The sequence below is a fragment of the Gavialis gangeticus genome, unplaced genomic scaffold (assembly GCF_001723915.1).
Source record: "Gavialis gangeticus isolate Ggan-Ray unplaced genomic scaffold, GavGan_comp1, whole genome shotgun sequence".
Classification (NCBI taxonomy): Eukaryota; Metazoa; Chordata; order Crocodylia; family Gavialidae; genus Gavialis; species Gavialis gangeticus.
The window spans coordinates 135,471,111-135,484,861 of record NW_017729022.1 but is presented as its reverse complement, the minus strand read 5'-3'; the positions used below and the strand labels follow the sequence as shown (position 1 = coordinate 135,484,861).

At 41.0% G+C, this 13,751-nt stretch overlaps 1 protein-coding gene across 4 annotated transcripts in view; it reads right to left on the bottom strand.

Annotated features, from left to right (window-relative positions):
- Window positions 1-2,741: 2,741 nt before the first annotated feature.
- Window positions 2,742-13,751, bottom strand: part of PLCB1 (phospholipase C beta 1) — a 948,624-nt gene continuing 937,614 nt past the window's right edge. For 2 of the 4 annotated variants that reach the window (XM_019516216.1, XM_019516219.1), the window contains one exon: window positions 2,742-5,872. In XM_019516216.1, the coding sequence (XP_019371761.1) occupies window positions 5,642-5,872 (231 nt within the window). In that variant the 3' untranslated portion in view covers window positions 2,742-5,641. The remainder of the gene's footprint in view (window positions 5,873-13,751) is intronic. The other 2 variants (XM_019516217.1, XM_019516218.1) reach the window with 1 other exon arrangement.

Genomic DNA, 13,751 nt, shown 5'->3' with positions numbered 1-13,751 from the left:
TCACTTGGACTTAGTAAGTGTCCTCCAGAGGAAGAAAAAAAGAAAGCCTTAGGGTGCCTTCTAATAAGTAGCTAATTACTTCCATTTGAGATCAAGTGAATTCTCCTGTGGCTGAGCAAGAAAGGGTCTAAGGCTTGTGAGTAAAGCCAAGAAAAAATATGCACAGCCCTACCCTCAACTCCTATTATCCTCTCTCGCAAGGGGTGACACCTCCCATAGAGATGCAGTCTCACTGGGCACTGAAATGCCCTCTGTAAAGGCTAACTCACCACAGGCCTTCCTAATTATAGTTGGTAAAATCTGGAGTGCTCCATTTGCTGCTGTTTTGAGTTTCAGTGACAGGCACTTCTAGCTTCTTACTGGTGGGTTGGTTCTCACTGGTGGGAGGCAGGCCAATAACTAATAGTCTGCATCTCCACAAAGAGAATACCCATTGGCTTGGCAGCATTTCTAGGCACCTTTATGAAGGAAAATGACTGTTTTAGATCTACCCTGTTTTATGTTGTTATGATTTCAAAGGGGACTACCTGGGGCTCCGGTTTGAATGCTTTTTCAGGTAGCAGGGGTGTAGGTTGTAGCTGTGTTGTTCTAAGGACATAGGCAGACAAGGTTCTTTGGGTGAATCTGATCTCTTTTCTTTACTACTCATTAAATCCAGGAAGAGCACATGCTAACCGCAGAGACTCTCTCAGCCTGACAAAGGGTTTTTAAACCTGAAAGCTTGCTAATTTCCCCCCACCGCCAACTACTTAAGCTGGTCTAATAAAAGATATCAGATTCACCCAAAGAGCCTTGTCTTTTCAGGTAGCTACTAGTAAAGTGGCCATTAGCTAGAAAGCTCCCTGCATCTTCTTCCATTAAAACCAAAGTGCAGTGGTGGCTAATAGCTTCAGACTGAAAAGTGTCTTCTGGGGCCAGCCTATAGGTCACCCCAGAAGTCCTGTTAGGCAGGTTACCAGCTTGGCTGGTGCTTATTCAACATAACAGCAACTGCCAGCACACTTTTCCTGGCTTCTTGATGTTCTTGAGGATATCACCAGGATCAGTGGGAGCATCCAGCTCCATGTTCCTGAAGCCTGCCTGGCTGCCTACCTTCAGAGGCCCAAGATGCATAATGGTATGCATCTCGGATCCTACTGCCTGTCCCGAGCAGCCATTGTCTCTCCTCTTCCTCAGCTACCTGGATGCCCTCCCCCACCCAAGCCTTGTCTTGTCTTCAGGCCATTCTCTTCTTACCTCATTGTCATCGACTTCTCCTACTTCCCATTGTGCTTTCCCAGTCCTGTCCCTATTCTGTTTCTGTACTGGTGGCACTACCTCCTCCCTTCATCTACTCTTCTGATACCTTTCCAAACCCAGACTCCATCCTTCATTCATCCTCTCCTTTTTCATCAAAGTTTCATGTCTACTCACTTGGGTACTCTCCCTGCTTACCTGGATTCCCATTTGGCACTCTCTCTGCTAACCTGTATTCTTACCTTCTGCACACCCTTTTCCTCTTAAATTCCTACTCCATCTCAGGAAACTCTCCAGCAGCAGCTTCTCAGGCACATTCACACTGGCTGCTCTCTCCTGCTCAGTAGTGCTGTTGGCAAGCTAGTCTCTTCCTCTTGATCCTGTCTTTATAAAGCATGGCTTTGTTTCTGGTCTGTTGCTCTCTTCCTCCCTGAAGTTCTTGTCTCTGAGCCACCACTTGCTTTTATGCCACGTTGCTAGCACTTCGCTTCCCCAGTGATAAATTTATTCATTACTTTCCAGCTGTTTACGCCCTATTCTTATTCCCTTATGTCAGTCCAGATCAGTGATTTCCCCTCACTCTCTGCACCACTCACATAATTTTGTATCTCCTCTGTATCCCAACCTTGTTTCCCCAAACACTTGCTAGCAAAGCAATTTCAATCTAATTCCTTTGGGAACTATTTCTTTTAAATAAGATATAGGCCTTTTGTAAACTGAATTAGTATACCTGCCTATCTCATTCCCTAGGGATATATATTTTTTGGTATTAAAAGGCAAATAAATAAGAACAGGATGAATGAAAACCACTTTAATGGGCTTCTGTTTCAGAGCTCTCAGTGAAAATTACGTGCAGATCCACAGTGAAAGGTATCCATTTTAACATAATTTGCAGGATGGTTGTTGGGGGGGAAAACCTGGTGACATCTAAATCATCCATGTGATTTTCAGGATTAATTGAAACACATAGGCACACAGGGAAGACTGAAAAAAATTAAACTGTTGCATTATGTAATAACTTCTAGAAAAGCCTATGAAATAACTTCATATCTTTCTATACAGATAGACGATTGCAAAGCATCCTTCCTTTTATTTTAAAATGTTTTTCTGCTTAAAAAAATAGCAAAACCCATATTCTTTTTCTGGTGTGTGCAATTCCCTTTTCTCAGTGCTGTAAAGAGAGCACTGAGAACCTGCAGGGAAGATTCACTGTTCATTTCTCAAGGTATTGCCCTTCCGGTCACCAAATGGCTTGGTAGTTGGAAGTAAATCCTTTGAGCCAGTAAATAAACAAACATGTATAATTGTCTTGTGTTAAGAAATTTTTTTTTATTTGTCCTTTGGATCTGTGATGAAAGCACGTAAAATTACAAGTGGAAGAAACATCATGCCACAAAATTGCATAGAATTTTTACAAAAATGTGAATTATGCATCTGAAACAATCTGAGATTAAGAAACCAAAATATGTACATGTTAACTGAAATATTTTGTCCTACTTTTTTTGAAAGCAAATCACCAAAGTCCAATCAATCACATACACTATTAGTACAATGTACAAGAGCAACATTGATTTCAAAGAAAGGCAAGCAATGTCCCTTTAGTTATCTTTTAATGAATGTTCAACTAATACATGGGTATTAATTAACATAATTATGAACATGTTAAATCCAAAATGTCCGGCATTTCATTAGAATTTTTAAAATTCTGTTTATACTGCCAAAAACCAAGCTATTTGTCAGTAGTGTAAAGATATTTGAAGTGCACAATCTAGTTTAATATAGAGCGCTCTATTCTATACAACAGAAAGGTCCACAGTACGGCATTTCCACATTTTCAACACATAACAAGGCAAATACATAAAAGGCACAAGACTTGCACATCATAAAGACCCTTTTTCATTATCTTACTCTAGTTCAAGTAATATTAATATTAAATGGTATTTGTATCACTGCAATAGTTTGAATAATGCAAGATGTACAGTATTACACACTACCCTACAACTTCAAAAAGTGGCACTGTACAGATATAAAAAAATGTGAGTACAGAAATGGGCAAATACAAACATATTGTAAAATGACTACAGCTGATAGTATATTGAATCCAACTAGTAACTTCTTAAATATAAATAAAAGAGTAATTGGGGTTTTCCCAAGTCTGTTTGAAGACTAAGGGTGGAGCCCTGGCTTCACTGAAGTCCATGGGAATTTTGACACACTGAGCTTCACTGAAGCCAGGATTTTACCATAAAGCTCTGCAGTATACTACCATGTTTGTAACGCAATAGTCTTCAGTTTTGTTGTGAACACTGCTATTAGTACATTCTCTCTAATTTAAATAGCCTGGTTAATTTTTGCTCTATAAAATGCAGCATTACATTTTGACCATTTTAGTTTTTTTACCAACTGATTAATGTGGATCCCAAAAGTGCAAAACAATGATTACTGAGGATTCACTTGTTCTAAAATCAAGAGGAAGGTCAGACATTTGAGTCTTCTGTTCACTACATGAGGTTCATTATCAATTAGAATAGTTTAATCCAAAATATGATATCCAAACAATGTGCAATTTTTCTTTCCACCTGCTCTACATTTAAAAAAGGAACATCAAAATACTGCTTGTTTTCTATGGTTTGAACTTACACACACACACACACACACACACACGTGTTATTTAAATCAAAATTTAAGCTTGATCTATATTTATTGCTTAAATTTAAATAAAATAAGTTACTACAAATACTACATCCTGAGGGAAAGGAAATAAAGTAACTTTAATGCTATCATGTATTAAAATGCTTTGCTATATTCCTGGTAGACAATTTCAGGTTTACTTTTTTAAAATACAAATTAAGGCTCAGATCTTGCAAACACATGATATGAGCATGGTTATCCGAAGTGGTTCCAGGGAGTTTAGCAGCCCTCTTTACATGTCTAAAGGCACTCACGTGTTTGCAGGATCAGACATAAGCATGAAAAATCTACATTTTGAGCCAGTTATTTTTTTGCACTGTTCTGACAGTGCAAAGTGGTCTTAGTAGTATAATTTGGCCATGTGTAGGTTTTCATAATTCATATTTTCTTGAAGACGGGACGCTAGAGAATGTATTTTCCCTTTTCCAATATCCTGGCTTTCATAGATTCACTATTATTTCATATACATTTCTGATAAAATGCAGGTTCTCCCCCCTCGTGCATGTGATGCAGTACATAAACTCTGTTCAGATTTTAAGGTGTGGTTAAACCAATTAACACATATTTTAAGTAACAATGATAAGGTTTTTAAATCTGCTTTTCAATTTCAGACCTTAGTAAAATTTGAACCTCAGTCTTAAAAATTATGGAAGATACTGCTAAATGTCAAATACTGTAGTCCTAAACATTTTAATAGTCCTATCAAATTCAGTAAGCTTAAAATATGATACGTAAAATCAATACTTTTGAGTCTGCAAAATATATATCAAATTTATATTCTAAAACTACTTCAATTTACAACACCAACACCACAAAAAGAATCTTCTGATTTAATGATTATTTAATATCAATATAACTCAGATATAATCCATAAAAGTTCTCTATTCATATATCCCTGAAACGTTTCATTTTGCCATGAGATCAGACCACCTCCAAAACGCATACATGCTGTGTGTGTATATAAATTTATGTATGCGCACATGTATATATGTGCACAAACATATATGTACTCACACAAGTATACAGCATACACATACACACGCACAGACCGACACACTTTAGACAAACAAAGTTCATCTCTGTTTTAAACTTGCTCTAATAACCACAGTTCCAACAAAGGAATTTTGAGCAGCAAATATATTTCTTTTCATATGATAAACCTAATATCGAGAGAGCAAGCCACCAGTGCCTGCAAAGCTAAAAAGGGTTAAATGTTTCAGTGCAAATGTAAAATGATGGTACAGCTGTCAAGGTGCAGTTAGAAAATAGGACACAAAATGATGAAGTATTGTTATATAATTTGGTAGGATCTGTATTAGTTTGGAACACTTTGCACTGGCACTTCAAAAGGAAATCTGTGCACATTAGTCTTTGTACAATGCACTGGTCTTCATTAAACATTCTTAACAGTGCACATGGCCTGAAAATTACCCATTGTAAGTTGGCCAGAAAAAAATAAGATGGTTAACACATTAATTTCCCCATTATAACTGCACTAAGCTTTAGCATAATAATAAAAACGAAGAATGAGAATGAAGACCTTTGCACAGTACTGTTATAAAACGTTCCTTTGGGAAATGTGCATTTGAATACAGATTCCTCCTGTCTTTAGGAGCTGTTCTATGGCAGCTTACAACAGGAAAATAGAGAGTGGGCAACACAAGCATGGCATGCCCTGGCACAGTAATCGCTGCCTGTAGCCTGATTTGGGGAGCTAAAAAGGAGTATCAAATACTTTTTCTGGATGATCATCTTCCAATTCCTCTTCATTTTGCAGAGGTTTATGGTTCAATTTTCCACTGTCAGATGCCAGAGAGGAAGGGGCAGAACTGTGGTCTCCATCTTCACTGATTTTCCCTTTCATTGCTTCCTGTACAAACTCCAGAATCTCCAGAGGGAGTCTCTTGAATTTGTCTTGGTATTCCTGATCAAGTTCAACCTGCAACTGAAACAAAACATGCAAAAAGTTCTCTTGAATTGTTTCTAATACAATCCATGTGTAGAGCATGGACACACCAGAAGCAGAAAGGGGGATTGGGGGTGGGGGAATTATTTTGAATTTTTAGTATGAGTACTGTACACATAATTAATTATCATGCACCTATTAATTATCATACATCCATTGCCAAGTTGAAGATAAATGTAACCCTTTTTGCTTAAGGCCTTTGTCCTGCTAACCTACTTTTAGGCACAAAAAAATCCTGAAAACACACATGCACTTAACTGTACTTGTTTGAACAGTCCTGCTGGTTCCAAGAAGACTATTTATTTGAGGACAGTTAAGCACATGGGTAGGTCCTTAGTGGAGCAAGGCCTTAATTAGCTCTTAGCTAGAAAAGCAAATTCTGTGAATGCTTTTTAGCTTCAAAATGACAAACACGTTGTCCTGGGAATAATAGAAAGACTTTTGCCAGCTAATTATGGTTGGAGAAATGTAAGGAAAACCTCAATAAGCTTGCCACCTGGATCAAAAGAAAAATAAGTTATTCAATATTTTATGGCAATAATTTATATTCTAATGATTTAAAATGTATAATGAGAGTAATGCAGTATCTGCTTTGGACAAAAGCTGGGGGGAAAAGTATCATTTTATTATGGGATATAAAAGCCATAAAGCAAGGAGACTGATGGAAATATGGCTATCCAACTGTACAATGTTTTGCAATCTCTTGCAGTATTTAGGTGGATGATCTATTTTAGTGCCTTTCTAGGATCTGTATGCTCCATACCATTATAAACAGCAATATACACTAAGACTGAAGCTGGAGAGAAAAGCCAGGCTTTTCAGCATGGTCAAGACTTGGTCTACAATGTTTTGCTAAGGATATGAAAAGATCATCCCCTCTCCCTTCCGGGTGACACAGCTCGGCTGGAAAGCCTCACTCCATGACAATATGGACGAGGCTATGCTGACAGATGAGGACACCTATTGGCATATCTACTGCCATTCCAGGAAATGGTATAGCAAAGTCAACATAAAAAACTCAGGGCTCTTGTAATACTCCATATGTTTTCCATGCCACTGAATGCATTAAATCAAAAGATTGGAAGATAATGGGTTCTGCTGCCATATTTCTGCTGGCTCTGGTGGCAGTAGCAGCCCTGTAATAAAAACAAGCTCCAAATCTGATGGGCAGAAAGGGTTAAAAGCAAGTTGTAAAACCAAGAACTTCTCAGGGACATAACCAAGGGCCTTAGTACATGGTTATTTTGAGTGGCTCCTGGAACTATTAACCCCTGGATTGTCTGCATGTTAACACCTGAAACTAGTTTTAAGCACTCCTTAGGCAGCTTATAGTTGCACCAATTCAGGGCAGGATTCTCTATTATCTGTATTACCAGCTCATGACATTAAGCTGTAGCCAATCTAGGCTATGCCTTAGTGTAAGCAACCCACCCACTCCTCCTCCCCTGTTGGCTGGGATTGGGCCCACTGCCTCCCCCGCCTACCAGCAGCCCAGATCCCTGTTCACTGCCCGCCCAGTGCTCCATCCTGCCCTGTTCACTAGCCCAGAGAAGAGCAGCAGCCCAACAATGTTGGTGGGGCCTGGGCAAGCAGGTTAACCCTTCCCTGCCTGCTCCCCTGGGACAAATAGCATGGACAGTCACAAATAAGTGGAGGCGGGGAAGGAAGAGGGGAACTTCGAGGGGCAGGAAGGAGCCCTGTGAGTGGGGGAAACCAGGGGAGCTCCTGGGGCAGGAGGGAGGCCCAGAGTGGGAGGGAGGAGGATTCTTACCTTTCAGTTCTCCAGACCCCTGCTGGCCTGAAGTGTGACTGCTCCAAACTTGAGCTAGTGCTAACACCTACCAACACGTGTGCGGCTCATAGCGTAACATGTAACAAGGCCCTAAGTTAGCACTGAATTCACCTGTCTCTTTTTGAAATAAGGGATTCTGTCATGAGCACTCTGCTAACTGTAGCTGCAGCAGCTTTTAAGTAATCATGCATTAAGATTTTGAGGTAATCTACAATTAGTCATAAGTAGTCACAATCCATTTGTTTTTCTTTTTTCAGGGTTCTTATAAAAGATGTTGCAAGTTTTCCTCTTCCGTCTCTGTCTTTGAACCCATCCAAATTGGCTTTAGGTCCCATTCCCTGCTTTGAAAGACCTCTCAAAGTTCAACAAATTCTTTCCACCCAGATCCAGATATCCTCATCTTCTTGACCTCTCTACAGTTTTTGATATTGTCATCACAAGCTTTTTCAACATCACGCCCATTTTTTCCACGACTGTTTCTTCCCCTGTTGTGTTGGCCATCCCTTCAGCATATTTTTGGTGAGTACTTTTCCTGCTACTTGGATGGAAGAACTTAAGTCTACTCTTCTTCTAGTTCTCCAATTCTCCATTCCTTACCTGGCTTCAGCTCCCAATTATGAATGAAGAGATCAGAAATCTATTTCATTTTTCTTGACTTGCTCCCTCTTGTCCCACCTCTAAGCTTATCTTGTGGGTCTCTGTTTTGCACTGCCTCACCACTAGTCACCAAGACCCACACTGGGCTCTTTTTCCTTCCAAATCTTCATTCACTCCTCCCCATTTTCTGTTGCTGTTCTGTCGCCCACCCCCATTCATCACTGCTCACTACTGCAGGTATCCATCTTTAACACTTTCATTCCCATCATTCCCAACAAAAGCTCAACAAAAGGTTCACTTGAGCCAGGTGGCCCATCAGGCTCATATGGCTAAGACACACCAGTTTCTACAACCACACAGCTCCCCTGTGTACTATCACTACAACTGTCTGCTTCCTGCTCCCCTGTCCTAGTGACCAGATACACATTTACATCTGGGTTGACCAGGGACAAAATTGGGAATGAGGCTCAAATTCACTGTGATGCCCACCCCACAAAAACTGTATCAAAATCTTGCAGCTTCTTCCTCCTCAGTATTCAAGTGTCCTTTTGTCTCTATCGCTGTTACTAAAATCTTTGTTGGACCCTCATAACCCATCTTAACAATGGTAATCTCTTCTGCTGTGGCCTCCCCAACCATTATATTGCCCACCTAACTGGTACTTATAAGTTGTGGCACAAAATGGCAATAGTTTATATACCACAGTTTTAAGATACATATTTAAGTCACCCTTACTTTGCCATAACACAGCCAATTGCCACTTTATCTGCTCTTCTATGCCTGTCTTCCCCTTCTTCTCTCATCCCTTCCCCCATCCTCTTTCTCTCTAGATGGAAAGTATTCAAGGCACACTCCTTTCTGTTGTGTTTTGAGAAATGTGTGGATACTATAAGTATAAGTAGATACAAACAATAGCAATGTAGTACACACCAATGCATTGAAATCCCACCTGGAAACTTAATGAAAACCAGTGCAGATTACTGAGCCCTAGTGGGGTATGTTCTGTCTAATGCATGACTCAGCACCTGGGAGGATGGATTCTCCATCTCAGAATGATCATAAGATACAGTGCTAGGTAGGCTGTATTGCTGCATTCTGCTCTGGAGGTGACCAAGGGGTAAAAGACTTACAGCAAGGTCCATGTCTGAGAGAAAGGGCAAAGAAAGCCACTGAAAGAGGTGGCTACCCAGTACTTAAAATAGACTAACATTTAATAAAACTGCAAAATTAACAACTTGTGTTGCAAGTGGCAGATGCTCTCACTCAGTTGGGGTGCCAATTTTTTTATTTGCTTCCTCTAGCCTACCAACATCCTCTTAGTCTTCATGACAACTAACCCTTCATTCTGCCTACAGTTTCAAACATCCTCTGGATCATTTCTTCATCTCTGCCAATCCAGATCAATGCGACAGAGCTGTAGAGCTGGGTACATTATCACAGCATATGCCTCTTCATTAAACCTCATAATAATACCTTTCTCTGTACCCTGAAGATAGTGAAATAAACCCAAGCAGAAACCTGCAGGAGGGAACCATCTTGCAGAAAAATGACTGGCTAACACTAGCACGCCAATCAAAGTGGACTTGCTTTAAGCAACTTCATCCAGGCCCTCTAGGGGTTCCAGCTGTGAAAACTAAGCCCTATGATTTGTACTATCAATGACAGCTGGTACCTAAAACAATTAGTACAGATGCTTCACATCTATCCAGCATGAAGTGATCATTTACTAATTCAACCAGAGAAAGCCGTTCCTTATCTAGGTCAACAATGCAACAGACTGGACACAAAGTGATTGGAGGACTCCGGAACCACTGGAGTTTCTCTGTCAGAAACATTTCTCCTATAATAAGCTGACAGTCCCCAAAGCTAAATGAATACTTTGCAAGACTGAAAAATCAAACCATCAGCCCACCATTCTGGTTTTATATAAATGTTCAAAGATGTTTAGAAGACGATTTTTCTTGCAGTTACTCTCAGCTGTTAGTGGTAGTTCCCAGGCTTGGAAGTAAATAGCAGGCATTAATACCTTATTTTATTGCAAGCTCAGTGCACTGGAATCCATCCTGTTAATAATCACCGTGTTTTTCTAAACAACAAGATATGGAGAATGCTGTTTTTTACCTAGTCTGATTACAATTTGCTCCCTTCTATTGCCTGTTGCAGGATAACACCAATACCCATGATGGTATACTTTACTGTCATTAATAGACTCCCTGCACGATGCTGGCCAAGTCTCTTAAGCTGAAGGTGTTAAAGGTAAGTATTGATTATTCTGGAAAATCGCAAACCCCACACTTTGTGGGGAACTGACTGAGACCATGAGCCAAAATCAAGGAAAGTGATTATTCCTCTCTATTCAGTAATGGTGAGGCCAGATCCTCAGTACTGTGTCCAGTTTTGGGGCCCCCAGTACAGAAAGGATATCGACAAATTGGAGAGACTACAGCAGAAGGCAACAAAAATAGTTAGGGGGCTGAGGCACATGATGTATGAGAAGACACTGAGGGAACTGGGCTTACTTAGTCTGGAGAAGAGAAGACTCTGAGGGGAGATTTAATAGCAGCCTTCAACTACCTGAAGGGGGGTTCGAAAGAGGATGGAGCTAAACTGTTCTCAGTGGGCGCATCTACATGAGCTGCTATGTTGCCATAGTGACGAGCTATGGCAACGCGATGTAGCTTGTCGCTACGGTGACTGTGTTGGCAGATACAAACCGTGACACTGCCACTACTGCGCAGTAGCTCACTGCAGCTGCGCAGAAGGGTCAGAAACGACCCATGTGGCAATGGACTGTGCAGTGCCAGTGGTTACTGCACAGTCATTTAGTACTTGCTAACAACTGCACAGTTGGGCACACATGCAGGTGCACCCAATGGTGGCAGATGACAGAACAAGGAGCAATGGTCTCAAGTTGCAGCAAGGGACGTTTAGGTTAGTTATCAGGAAAAACTCTCCCACAAGGAAGGTAATAAAGCACTGAAAGAGGTTACATGGAGAGGTTGTGGAATCTCCATCCTTAGAGGTTTTTAAGACCCAGGTAGATAAAGCTTTGGCTGGGATGATCTAGCTGGGAATGGTCCTGCTTTGAGCAGGGGGTTGTACTAGATGATCTCCTGAGGTCCTTCCAACCCTAATTTTGTGATTCCATGACCTCTCCATGCCTCAGTTTTCCCATCTGTAAAATGGAGATGACTGTGCTTCCTGTCCTCACAAAGGCATGGTTGTCTCCATATGGCACACATACTATTGTCAACAGCAGCTTCCTCAAGCACATTAAGCTGCTTCAAAAAGGCTGTTTCCTAAATGGGAAGCAATATTCCAGTGTTCACAGGGGTAAACTACTCAGCTTGGGTGTATTCTAATCAGCCATGTCACTTGGCAGTGCTAATTAGTGTCTTGAAATTGCCTGAATACCATAAACTTACTGTATAGCCATAGCCTACATTGTTTAATTTACTGAAGCTCAATTATACTTCCTCTACTAGGTAGGCTGTCATGCATGGCTGTTTTATCACTCACTGATTACCCAGCAAGGCACTGACTCTGGGATCATCACTGGGTGAGAAAGCCCTAAAAAGTTCACCTTGCAGTGTAATGGAGACAAGTGTTCTTTTTTTGTTGTTTGTTTTTACCATTACATTTGCCTGGCTGTGAAAAGTCGCACTGCTTGCAATCATTCCAGTTACTCTGCAGTAAAGGCTGGGGACAGTGAGGGGTAAGGGAAAGGCAGGGAGCCTGTCTCCTCAACCGAAGCAGAATCATTCCAGTTTCTTAACTCTACTGCTAGGAAACTGGCAAGAGGCAGCATTGCAGATAAAAGTCTGAATAGAAAATAGCACTATTCCACAGAGAGAAACACATCAGTAATTGTCATTGGAGTGACTGGTTTATTCCCTCTTGCATTTTAAACTTAATATCCAACTCTGTTTATTTATTTTATTACGATTCAAGAACTGAAATAAACCTGCTCCTTTGATCTCAACCCCCTGGCAAATGAATCATGCCCTCGATTTCATGCTGGAGATAAGTCATCCCTTTTTAACCTTTATGATCTCCTAAGTAAGATCCTTAGGTTGCAGGCTAATGGCAACCTTCGTCCTTAATGGAACAAATCTTGCAGTTGCAGCTCAATGTGGGGTGAACAAAGAGACCATTAATAAGGTCTAACACACACCAAGAAATACGAGGGGAAACTAAGACATGTCTCCTTCTTGGCCAGCTCAAAATTTGGAAAAGTAAATCATACTCTTGTTTCAGAAAGAAGACAAGGCAGAGTGGTACCTTAGGGTAGATGTGATGGGAGGCTGCTCCAATGCTTTGTAATTACAGGGCATCAGAGCAGACTCACTTAATCGAGTCTGCTGGAGCATGGTAATTAGCATGCTCCAGCCATCCTCCACACCTCCTGTATCGACATCTCCATGCTTCAAAATGGTGGCGAGGGCACTTTAAATAAAGTTCATCAAATGAGCTTTAGTTAAAATGCCCCTGCTACCATTCTGATGTGCAAGGATGTTGATACACAAGATGCAGTAGGTACTTTAATTAGAGCAGCTCTTGAAGCCTGCCCCACCCTGAGCACGTGCTAAAAATGCCCTTAAAGACTTATTACGTTTTTCTACTTATTTCAGAAAAGATTGCCCCACCACCAGTTTCAAACAGTAGAGGCCAGGCCACCAGTAAATGATTGCTTTGAATCAACCCTCCATAAACTGTCATCTGCAGAGATAAAGGCAGGCCTTACCAAGGCTGCAAGCTGGTACCCGAGGGGTCCAGTTACATTGCAGGTTCAGCCTACAGTGTAGTTAACAATGCATCAGTAGGGGAGCATCACCAAAACATTCCTCTCTTCTTCCCACTTATAGTTCATAAAGGAACTGACTGACTAAGATCAAATGTCAGTCCAGATCTGCTGCCACTTTCTAAGGAGGGACTGAGCCCATGGTTGATCATTAACAGTGTTGCAATGCACACAGTGCACTGCCTCTCTGCAGGGTGCTGCTACCTTTCAGCTCTCCTTCTCATGAGGACACATGCATCACCCATGAGCAGTTGAAGGAGAAGTCCCTGGCCCCTAAGGAAGTGATGTATATATGGCTCTCTGCTGTCTCTCCTGTATACATGCCATGAAAGAAGGTATGACTTAGTTCTTGAAGTTTAGTTTGCTCTCGGTTAAAACTGTTCTGTGTTTGGGTTACTTCCCTTTACTACATTATCAAAAATCCAGCAATCCAGGTTATGGCTGAGATGTTCTCTGTAACTGCTATACAAAGTGACCTGCAGTTGCTTTTGGGTTTGGAGAGAGAGACAAGACTAGGAAGAACAGGGAAGGAAAGATTCTTATCTTCACCATTAACACACAATGACCCTGTCTCCTCTCTTATCTCTTGCTACCTTCTTTTCCATCCTCCATGCAGTTCTCTCTTTCTCTTCCCCCTCTTAACCCCCCTCTCCTCAAACCTATTGATT